Below are 12,255 nucleotides of genomic sequence, written 5' to 3' on the forward strand. Positions count from 1 at the left end.
GAAGACCCATCTAAAGTACACAAGTATGAATGCTGGCTCGCTCCGATTTCTGGCCTTCCAGCACTCCAGCAATTGTTCACACGCCCCTTTGGACCAAGGACGTAGAAGATTCAACCTCTTCCAGGGTCCCCAGTGCTCTGGCCATAGGGAGAAGCTTGTGGACAAACCAGATAACCACACGCACTTCCTGAAAGGAAACATTATTCCACACAAGGGGACTTACCTGGCATGTACCTGCCACGATTACCCAACGTTCCTTCATGCAGCTCAAACATTTCCCAAATGACATGTGCCGCCCTGCTGTCTGTGGAAAGGACTTTCCTATTCCATAAGTAGCACTGGCTCCTGCCATGCTGGTTTGGCACTGGCTGCTGCCATGCTGGAGTGGCACTGGCTCCTGCCATGCTGGTATGTGTTCGGATTTCCATCCAACACTGACCTAAAGTTGCCCATCTTTGCCACTTGGCCGCTGTGGGAACACATAACTCCTGCTAATGCCCACCCTACAGGTTTTCTTTGCTTCACAAGCGAAAAACTGTTTATGGTGTGTCCTAATTTCAAGAGGATTTCCTCGTTTCTGTAGTTTCTGCCACCAACCCCTTCAATCCTACGGCCCTGTTGTGGCCGCTAAGGATGACAGGACGCTTGGACAGTTCTAACTGGCTTTATTATATATAACAGAACAGGTGAGCTCAATGGTCCATATGCTGGTCAGGAGCAGGTACTCACAATATCAGGCTGGGCCTCCCAGTTACTTCACTGGAGGCAGGGTGTGCAGTGGTACTGCACGCGGTAGACTTCCAGGGCCCCCATGAGGCCTCCTGTGGCATTGGACTTATGCCCTGGAAGTTTGGCATGCAAGCTGTCAGGGCCCCAGGTGCGTAGGCTCACTATCAGGAGCAGCGCTTGTCGGGCCGGCTGTCTGGCGCTCTGCCAGCCTGCTACTGTTGGCAATGTTCTTTTCGTGGGGCACGGGTCCGCAAGATCATGTCGGAACGAGATCCCGCGAGACCTCGCTCCCGCGATCACGTGATGTCCCCACACACCTCCTTTGCTGGGAAAAGGATGGATGGTCATTCCATGACGAAGTCTGCAAACTTGCTGGGTTTCCTTTTCTCTCTCTGTGGTCTGCCCTGATCTAGAAGCGGGGCAGGGTTGCGGGAGTACTCTTGGGGAGATGCGGGTGATTCAGGTTCTCCTTGTCTTGCCCTGCGGGGTAAATCCCTGAGTGGGGTTGGGGAGTTGGTGTTCGAGAGCTCGCCGCCGTAGGGTATCTCCGAGGTATCTCTTCCTGACTGGCGAGGGTTTTCGGATGGCTCTTGCTGGCCTTGATCTTCTCCGGTTTCCCAGTGTGGCTGTTCAATAGCTTCTTTCCTGCGGTACATGGCCACCCTTTCTAGATTCCATTTCCTTCCATCGCTGGTGGAGATGTTGTTTGACCCTTTGGCAAAGACTTCTATGGGACTGCTGTATTTGGAGCCAGTTGAGGTGTCTTTGTGGGGGAGGCGTATCTTAACCAGGTCGCCTCTGTTGGCCGCTGTGTGGCGAGCGGCCTGAGCGTGTCCCCTTGAGCCTTCATGGCTTCTTTGTTCCGCTGCATGCAAAAGACTACGTCTTCCATGTCCACATCTTCGTCAGCCCTCACTTGATGGAGCCACGGTGGTGCCAGTGTGGATGCTGCCCTTCTCCCCCTTAGCAGATGGAATGGTGATATGCCGGTGACAGCATTGGGAGTGATGCGGTGGGCTGCAACGGCCTCCTTGACAGTCTTGTACGGGTTTAGGCCCGAGGCATGCGCTAGTTGCAGCGCCCCTTTGATGAAGCGGTTCGCCCGTTCGACCAGGCCATTGGCCTGTGGGTGGTAGAGACTTGCTCTTTGCTGTTGAATATTGTTGAGTTTGAGGAATTTCTCCATTTCTCGAGAGACTAACTGGGCACCATTGGCTGTCACAATTTCCTCCGGGAGGCCTTCGCGCTGGAATATGGCGGTGAGTGCTTCAATGACTGTGTTTGTGGTGATGTCCGAAGTGAAGTCAACTTCGACCCATTTTGAGAAGTAGTCGACCGTGACTATCCGATATTTATATTCTGGGGGCATGCTGTCCAGCGGCCCGATGAAGTCCAACCCTAGTTTGCTCCACACTCCTTTGGGGATTTCGGTTGGCAACATGGGGGCTTGTCTCACAGACAGGCGCTTGTCGCTGTTAGTGCACTCATGACACCTTTCAACCATTTGTCGTATGTCCTGATCCATGCCTGGCCACCAGTAGGCGTCGCGTATCCTGTGCATGGTCATGTTGCACCCCAAATGGCCTGAGTGCGCTCTGCACAGTATTACTTTGCGAATTCCGCTAGGCGGGATCACTTGGTCGCCTCTCAGAATGAGACCGTTCATGGCAGTGATTTCGTCATTCACCTTCCAGTAAGGACGTAGGCCTTCGGGAATCGCTCTACCATCAGGCCACCCTTCGCGGACCCAGGCTGCTACGCGCCGTAGGGCATCGTCCTGCTCAAACTCCTCCTGCCAGTGGTGCTCACTCAGGTCCATGTACTCGCCGTTCCTCAAGTCGCCTATAGAGGCTACGACACATTCGTCTTCTAAGAATGTGGTCCCAGGGGCGCTTTGGTTCAGGAGCCTGGACATGCAGTCCGCTTGTGCGTTTTTCCAGCTGGCAATGTGGGCTATCTCGTACGTGTACTCTTGAAGTTTTGTGGCGATCCTGGCCAGTCTCGGGGTGGTAGTCTTGGTGCCGCCTGGGCTCAACATGGGGATGAGGGGTTTGTGGTCCGTGACCAATCTAAATTTCGTGCCCCAAACGTACGATCTGAAGTAGTCAACGGCCCAGGCACAAGCCAACATTTCTTTCTCTACGGTGGAGTAATTCTTCTCCGCTGACGATAGTGCTTTAGATGCAAATGCCATGATATTTTCAGTGTCGCCCTTCTTCTGGGTCAGGGTGGCCCCCAGTCCGTACGCGCTGGCCTCCGTAGTGATGCAGGTGTCCCATTCAGGGTTGAAGGGTTTTAGGCATGGTGTGTGCAGAATCCTACTTTTGATTTCAGTGAAGGCTTCGTCTTGCACTGGCCCCCAGGAGTAGGTCACCCCTTTCTTCAGAAGTTCCCTCATGGGGGACGTGGTTTCGGAGAACCTTGGGACAAATTTTGCGTAGTACTCCGCTAGGCCCAGGAACAAGCGGAGTTCATCTCTGGACATCGGGGCCGGGGCGTCTGCTATGGCCTCCATAAAGTTCTTCTTGGGGCACACCCCTTCGCTTGAGATGCAGTACCCAAGGTATTCTACCTTGCTCACTCGAAAGACACATTTCTCGTGGCGAAGATGAACGCCTGCCTCCTGAAGCTTGCTCAGGACTGCCCTGAGTGCTTTTTCATGGGTCTCGTTGTCCTTGGCATACACGAGGATGTCGTCCTGAAAGAATGAGATGTTTGTGAGTCCTTTGAGTAGGGAATTCATCATTCTCTGAAATGCGGACGCTGCCGAGGACAGCACAAACGGCATGCGGGTGTATTGAAAGGTGCCGAAAGGAGTGATGAATGCCGTAAGAGGGCGCGAAGACTTGTGTAGTGGAATCTGGTGATAGGAGTCACGCGGGTCCAGCTTCGAGAAGATTGCCGCCTCTTTCATCATTAGGACAATTTCGCTGATGCTGGGGAGCGGAAAGCTATCAGTGACAACCTCTAGATTCAGACTTCTCAGGTCGATGCATATTCTGAGGTCGTTGCTGGATTTCTTCTTGACTAGAACCATCGAACTCAGCCGAACTCAGGCATCTAACGCAGGCCTCGCCGTGGCAGGCACTGGTCTAACTTTGTGTTTCACAGGCACGGCATTGGGTTTCAAACAAATCTTGTGGACAAAGTCTCTCACTTTCCCTGGTTTCTCGGAAAACAGGCTTGGGAAAATCTCCTTGAAATTTAGCGCTTCTCCTGAGGAGACCATGAGTACCTGTTCCGGAGTGCTGGGGTCTAGTTTAATGCTGAGTCTGTGTTGATCATCCCACCCGAGCACGGCTGGACCTTTGGGTGAGAAGTACACCTTGTTGGTGGTAGACCTCCCTTTGAATTCAATTTGGGCTCTTATGTAACCCAAAAGGTCGACAGTTGCACCTCCAAAGAACGTCGGCTTTTGCCTGGTTGTTCTAATCTCTACTTTTGCTTGTCCCATCATCTCCTTGTACGTGTCGATGGGAAGGATAGTGAGGTCTGACCCTGAGTCTGCCATGATGCGTGTTTCCATGCCGTCCACTTTAATGGTGCAGTGGGGCTTCTCTCTCCTGGCATCGAACGCGTTGACCATGATGACCATGGGTCTGTCCTGTAGCTCGTCCTCGTCGCTTGAGGCGTGGTCGCAATCGACGCGGGAAACAGTGTTTTCCCGCCACGTGCAAGCCGGGGCCACGTGACCAATGCGTCCGCACTTGGAGCACTCCTTGTTTCTGGAGGGGCAGTCACGGTCGTTCGTCATGTGTTTGGTGCTGGCACATCTGTAGCATTTCGGCACATCCCTCTGCCTGGGGCCTTTGTCTCTGGGGCTGTCACGGGACTGCTTGTCTCTGCGCCCTCTCCATTGTAGCGCCGTAAACTTGGGTACAGGTAGATGACTTCCCGCCTCTTTGCGCCTGCTGGAGGTTTCTTCCTCGGCCCTGGCGATTTGGATGGCCTTGTCGAGGGTCACTTCTTTTTCCTGTATGAACTTGTCCTGCACTTTCCTGGAATTTGTGTGAACGACCAGCATGTCGCAGATGACTTGTTCCACGTTATCGCCGAAGGCGCATAAGGATGCCAGCTCCCTCATCTTGGTGATGTAGTCGTCCACGGGTTCGCTCCCTTCTTGCTTACGGGTGTAGAATCTCAGCATGTGTAACACCACGTTCTCTTTATTTGTGAACCGCTTTACGATGCGACGGGTTGCCTCTTTGTAGGTATAGCCGTTAAACTGGCAAAAATGCGCTGCCCCTCGACGCCCATTGCGTTCAGCAGCATAGCCTTCTTCCTGGCGGGGGCATATCCTGTGCCGCCTATGGCCTCCAGATACGTGGAGAACAGAGGCTCCCATTACATCCATAGGATTGCCGGGGTCCCCAGTGAGGGGAGGAACGCAGGGGGCGGTGTGGCGCCTTGCATGATGGGTCCGTGGGTACTCTGATATCTTCGTCGCCAGTTATGTTGTGGCCTCTAAGGACAACAGGACGCTTGGACATTTCTAACTGGCTTTATTATATATAACAGAACAGGTGAGCTCAATGGTCCATATGCTGGTCAGGATCAGGTACTCACAATGTCAGGCTGGGCCTCCCAGTTACTTCACTGGAGGCAGGGTGTGCAGTGGTACTGCACGCTGTAGACTTCCCGGGCCCCCATGAGGCCTCCTGTGGCATTGGACTTATGCCCTGGAAGTTTGGCGTGCAAGCTGTCAGGGCCCCAGGTGCGTAGGCTCACTATCAGGAGCAGCGCTTGTCAGGCCGGCTGTCTGGCGCTCTGCCAGCCTGCTACTGGCGGCAACGTTCTTGGGCGCGGGGCGCGGGTCTGCGAGATCACGTCGGAACGAGATCTCGCGAGACCTCGCTCCCGTGATCACGTGATGTCCCCACAGGCCCACAATACTGCCTCGGGAAGTTAGGGAAGTACATGAACCCCATTGCTTTGTGGCTGTGCTTAACAAAAACATCCACTGGGGGTACTTTGCTCTTGGAGTATTTTTGCTGTGGCTACATTAATGCTGTTGGTAGTGTTGTGGCAATCTTTTGGTTGGGGAGATCTGCAGACTCCGCCGTAGGTCCTATTCCCACCCTAGAGTGCATGGCATTGCAGGCTTGCACAGGGGGGCTGTTCTCTGGGCCATGCTTTGCCCTGTGTCTTGTGCATGTTCATTGCATGTTCTGGGTTTGGTTTCTCGCCGCCCTGTTACTGTTTTGCTGGGGGAGGGATGTCGCTTGCACGGGCTCTTCTTGATGACGCCCAGTTCTTCCTTTACACCCGAAGGCGAAAGAGAACCTTTTACTAAGAAACGAAAGTGCAGAGGTCACCGCGATTCCGGATGTCAGGGCCTGGAAGGCGGCCCGCCTGTATGTTTGGAGTCCAGTAGTTGCGGAGTGCACAGTTACCTGCGGAACAGGTGAGTTGAAACTGTGGTTTTCACGCTCCCTGCCCATTTCTTTTATTCATGAAGAACAGCAATGGCTGCCACCCATTGAGCAGTGATAATCAAGGGTGGTTCAGAACTGTGCATTGTAACGATGTCCTCACTACACCGAAGGCCCTGAGGGTGTTAGCACAGGGGCTTTGCTTACCCTTGTGATCTGGAAAGCACATTAACTAGCAATTTAAACATTACTGACTTCTATATAAAGAAGTTCCATTAGAAGTGATTTCCTTATTTACTCGCATGGTTATTTCACTGTTTCCCACCAAATACGCTATTTTTGAGTTGTTCTTTTCCTCGTCAGTAATTGTAAGCTGGGCACTTCTATCCACACATCACCCTTTCTACTGGGCACTTCGTTCCACGTTACCCTTTCTGCTGGGCACTTCTTTCGACACATTACCGTTTCTGATGGGCACTTCTATCCACACCTTACCCTTTCTGCCGGGCCCTTCTACCACACATTACCCTTTCTGCTGGGCACTTCTTTCCACATTACCCTTTCTGGTGGGCACTTCTTTCCACACATTACCCTTTCTGATGGGCACTTCTTTCCACACATTACCCTTTCTGCTGGGTACTTCTAACCACACATTACCCTTTCTGCTGGGCACTTCTATCCACACATTACCCTTTCTGCTGGGCACTTCTATCCACACATTACCCTTTCTGCTGGGCAGTTATTTCCACACATTACCCTTTCTGCTGGGCAGTTCTTTCCACACATTACCCTTTCTGCCGGGCAGTTCTATCCACACATTACCCTTTCTGCTGGGCACTTCTTTCCACATTACCCTTTCTGGTGGGCACTTCTTTCCACACATTACCCTTTCTGGTGGGCACTTCTTTCCACATTACCCTTTCTGGTGGGCACTTCTTTCCACACATTACCCTTTCTGATGGGCACTTCTTTCCACATTACCCTTTCTACTGGGTACTTCTATCCACACATTACCCTTTCTGCTGGGTACTTCTAACCACACATTACCCTTTCTGCTGGGCAGTTCTATCCACACATTACCCTTTCTGCTGGGTACTTCTATCCACACATTACCCTTTCTGCTGGGCCCTTCTTTCCACATTACCCTTTCTGGTGGGCACTTCTTTCCACACATTACCCTTTCTGATGGGCACTTCTTTCCACATTACCCTTTCTGGTGGGCACTTCTTTCCACACATTACCCTTTCTGATGGGCACTTCTTTCCACATTACCCTTTCTGCTGGGTACTTCTAACCACACATTACCCTTTCTGGTGGGCACTTCTTTCCACACATTATACTTTCTGATGGGCACTTCTTTCCACATTACCCTTTCTGCTGGGTACTTCTAACCACACATTACCCTTTCTGATGGGCACTTCTTTCCACATGACCCTTTCTGCTCGGTACTTCTATCCACACATTACCCTTTCTGCTGGGCACTTCTTTCCACATTACCCTTTCTGATGGGCACTTCTTTCCACACATTACCCTTTCTGATGGGCACTTCTTTCCACACATTACCCTTTCTGCTGGGTACTTCTAACCACACATTACCCTTTCTGCTGGGCACTTCTATCCACACATTACCCTTTCTGCTGGGCAGTTCTATCCTCACATTACCCTTTCTGCTGGGCACTTCTATCCACACATTACCCTTTCTGATGGGCAGTTCTTTCCACACATTACCCTTTCTGCTGGGCAGTTCTTTCCACACATTACCCTTTCTGCCGGGCAGTTCTATCCACACATTACCCTTTCTGCCGGGCACTTCTACCACACATTACCCTTTCTGATGGGCAATTCTATCCTCACATTACCCGATCGGCTGGGCACTTCTATCCACACATTACCCTTTCTGATGGGCACTTCTATCCTCACATTACCCTTTCTGCCGGGCACTTCTATCCACACATTACCCTTTCTGCCGGGCATTTCTATGCGCACATTACCATTTCTGCCGGGCACTTCTACCACACATTACCCTTTTTGATGGGCAATTCTATCCTCACATTACCCGATCGGCTGGGCACTTCTATCCACACATTACCCTTTCTGATGGGCACTTCTATCCACACATTACCCTTTCTGCTGGGCACTTCTAGCCACACATTACCCTTTCTGCCGGGCACTTCTATCCACACATTACCCTTTCTGATGGTAAATTCTATCCTCACATTACCCTTTCTGATGGGCACTTCTATCCACACATTACCCTTTCTGCTGAGCACTTCTATCCACACATTACCCTTTCTGCTGGACAGTTCTTTCCACACATTACCCTTTCTGCTGGGCACTTCTATCCACACATTACCCTTTCTGCTGGGCAGTTCTTTCCACACATTAACCTTTCTGCCGGGCAGTTCTATCCACACATTACCCTTTCTGATGGGCACTTCTATCCTCACATTACCCTTTCTGCTGGGCACTTCTATCCACACATTACCCTTTCTGCCGGGCATTTCTATGCGCACATTACCCTTTCTGCCGGGCACTTCTACCACACATTACCCTTTCTGATGGGCAATTCTATCCTCACATTACCCGATCGGCTGGACACTTCTATCCACACATTACCCTTTCTGATGGGAACTTCTATCCTCACATTACCCTTTCTGCTGGGCACTTCTAGCCACACATTACCCTTTCTGCCGGCCACTTCTATCCACACATTACCCTTTCTTATGGTCAATTCTATCCTCACATTACCCTTTCTGATGGGCACTTCTATCCACACATTACCCTTTCTGCTGAGCACTTCTATCCACACATTACCCTTTCTGCTGGGCAGTTCTTTCCACACATTACCCTTTCTGCTGGGCAGTTCTTTCCACACATTACCCTTTCTGCTGGGCACTTCTATCCACACATTACCTTTTCTGATGGGCACTTCTATCCACACATTACCGTTTCTGATGGGCACTTTTATCCACACATTACCCTGTCTGCTGGGAAGTTCTATCCACACATTACCCTTTCTGATGGGCACTTCTACCCACACATTACCCTTTCTGCCAGGCACTTCTATCCACACATTACCCTTTCTGCCGGGCATTTCTATGCACACATTACCCTTTCTGCCGGGCACTTCTACCACACATTACCCTTTCCGCTGGGCACTTCCATCCACACATTACCAAAACTGCCAGGCAGTTCTATCCACACATTACCCTTTCTGATGGGCATTTCTATCCTCACATTACCCGTACGTCTGGGCACTTCTATTCACACATTAGCCTTTCTGCTGGGCACTTCTATCCACACTTTGCCCTTTCTGATGGGCACTTCTATCCTCACATTACCCTTTCTGCTGGGCTCTTCTATCCACACATTACGCTTTCTGCCGGGCACTTCTATCGACACATTACCCTTTCTGATGGGCACTTCTATCCACACATTGCCCTTTCTGCTAAGCACTTCTATCCACACATTGCCCTTTCTGATGGGCACTTCTATCCTCACATTACCCTTTCTGCTGGGCACTTCTATCCTCACATTACCCTTTCTGATGGGCACTTCTATCCTCACATAAACCCTTTCTGATGGGCACTTCTTTCCACACATTACCCTTTCTGATGGGCACTTCTAGCCACACATTACCCTGTCTGATGGGCACTTCTATCCTCACATTACCCTTTCTGCCGGGCACTTCTAACCACACATTACCCTTTCTGCTGGGCACTTCTATGCACACATTAGCCTTTCTGCCGGGCACTACTATCCACTCATTGCCCTTTCTGCCCGGCACTTCTATGTACACATTACCCTTTCTGATGGGAAATTCTATCCTCACATTACCCTTTCTGCCGGGCACTTCTATCCACACATTACCCTTTCTGCCGGGCACTTCTATGTACACATTACCATTTTTGCCGGGCACTTCTATCGACACATTACCCTTTCTGCCAGGTTCTTCTATCCACACATTACCCTTTCTGCCGGGCACTTCTATCCACACATTACGCTTTCTGCTGGGCACTTCTATCCACGCATTACCCTTTCTGCCGGGCACTTCTATGCACACATTATCCTTTCTGCCGGGCACTTCTACCACACATTACCCTTTCTGCTGGGAACTTCTATCCACACATTACCCTTTCTGCCGGGCACTTCTATGCACACATTACCCTTTCTGCCGGGCACTTCTACCACACATTACCCTTTCTGCTGGGAACTTCTATCCACACATTACCCTTTCTGCCGGGCACTTCTACCACACATTACCCTTTCTGCTGGGAACTTCTATCCACACATTACCCTTTCTGCCGGGCACTTCTAGCCACACATTACCCTTTCTGCTGGGCACTTCTACCCACACATTATTGCCCGATGGTTTCCAGGTTGGCGTGAGAGGTCATCCTATTTTTCAAAGAGGCTATGTCTCCTTCCTAATTTCCTGATGTGGGTAACTTTCCCTGATGACCTAACTTTTTGGCCGAATAATACAGACACCCGAATCTGTGTCTCTTGAAGTGTGATCTGGAGTTGTGTTGTAACTAGTTGTACCTCTAACTTAAAAATATATACATGGCTGCATTCCTTTGACTCCTTACACTGGCAATAATAGCTTGCAATTACCTGAACACACATGCATCCGGTGTAATCATCTATTCTCCTAGATCTGACTCAAACTACCTTGCGTAAGGTAGAGCCGACTAGGGCGGAGGTTCGTGGGGGATGCCTGTCGGCCACTTGTCTTTCTAGGCACCTGTTTACTAAAGACTCAAAAGCCTCATATGTGACTGCCTAACCATCTAGGTGCCAAATTGTGAACTTATTAGCTTGTCACTTCAACTAGCTACCTTTTGACCTGCCTACTCGATGTCGGTCTGTCTTTCTAGCTATCTCTCTGGCTCTCCGCCTTCCATATATCTTGTCTCTCTAGCTACCTTTTGACCTGCCTACTCGATGTAGGTCTGTCTTTCTAGCTATCTCTCTGGCTCTCCGCCTTAGATATATCGTGTCTCTGAAGCTACCTTTTGACCTGCCTACTCGATGTAGGTCTGTATTTCTAACTAATGTTCTGGCTCTCTGCCTTCCATATATTTTGTCTCTCTAGCTACCTTTTGACCTGCCTACTCGATGTAGGTATGTATTTCTAACTATTGTTCTGGCTCTCTGCCTTCCATATATTTTGTCTCTCTAGCTACCTTTTGACCTGCCTACTCGATGTAGGTCTGTATTTCTAACTATTGTTCTGGCTCTCCGCCTTAGATATATTTTGTCTCTCTAGCTACCTTTTGACCTGCCTACTCGATGTAGGTCTGTCTTTCTAGCTATCTCTCTGGCTCTCCGCCTTAGATATATTTTGTCTCTCTAGCTACCTTTTGACCTGCCTACTCGATGTAGGTCTGTATTTCTAACTATTGTTCTGGCTCTCCGCCTTAAATATATTTTGTCTCTCTAGCTACCTTTTGACCTGCCTACTCGATGTAGGTCTGTCTTTCTAGCTATCTCTCTGGCTCTCCGCCTTAGATATATCGTGTCTCTGAAGCTACCTTTTGACCTGCCTACTCGATGTAGGTCTGTCTTTCTAGCTATCTCTCTGGCTCTCCGCCTTAGATATATCGTGTCTCTGAAGCTACCTTTTGACCTGCCTACTCGATGTAGGTCTGTATTTCTAACTATTGTTCTGGCTCTCCGCCTTCCATATATGTTGTCTCTCTAGCTACCTTTTGACCTGCCTACTCGATGTAGGGCTGACTTTCTAGCTATCTCTCTGGCTCTCCGCCTTTCATATATGTCTCTCTAGCTCTGTTTGCACATTACACCTGTGCTGGGTTCACGTAACCACATGGTGCCCCCTTCATCCTTGTCTTCTAGGCAGCGCTGAGATTCGCTTTGTGTGCATGGACTTCGAAGCCAAACAAGAAACCGAGGAGGACCACTGCAGAGCGGTACCCAAACCAGAACGAGGGCTTCAGGTCTGCAATGCTGAGCCATGCCCCCCCAGGTACGTTTACCCAAGGACATACGGTGCAAGCCTTTTACACATTTGCCATTGCTACACATTTGTGGGTAGCCATCACTCTGCAGAGCAGTGTAGGGTGTGCGGAATGGCAGCATGACTGTGATGTCTCCACTCAAAGCCCACCTAATCATGACAGTAGAAGCC

The 12,255-nt window shown here is 50.4% G+C and overlaps 1 protein-coding gene across 2 annotated transcripts in view; it reads left to right on the top strand.

The window, feature by feature from the left end:
* The window catches only part of ADAMTS13 (ADAM metallopeptidase with thrombospondin type 1 motif 13), a 447,185-nt gene that overhangs the window by 331,200 nt on the left and 103,730 nt on the right, over positions 1 to 12,255 (top strand). For both annotated transcript variants that reach the window (XM_069609349.1, XM_069609350.1), the window contains exons 24-25: positions 6,001 to 6,133; positions 11,964 to 12,093. In XM_069609349.1, coding sequence (XP_069465450.1) covers positions 6,001 to 6,133; positions 11,964 to 12,093 — 263 coding nt within the window. The remainder of the gene's footprint in view (positions 1 to 6,000; positions 6,134 to 11,963; positions 12,094 to 12,255) is intronic.

Source organism: Ambystoma mexicanum, chromosome 8 (genome assembly GCF_040938575.1).
Source record: "Ambystoma mexicanum isolate Mex_15411 chromosome 8, UKY_AmexF1_1, whole genome shotgun sequence".
Taxonomy (NCBI): domain Eukaryota; kingdom Metazoa; phylum Chordata; class Amphibia; order Caudata; family Ambystomatidae; genus Ambystoma; species Ambystoma mexicanum.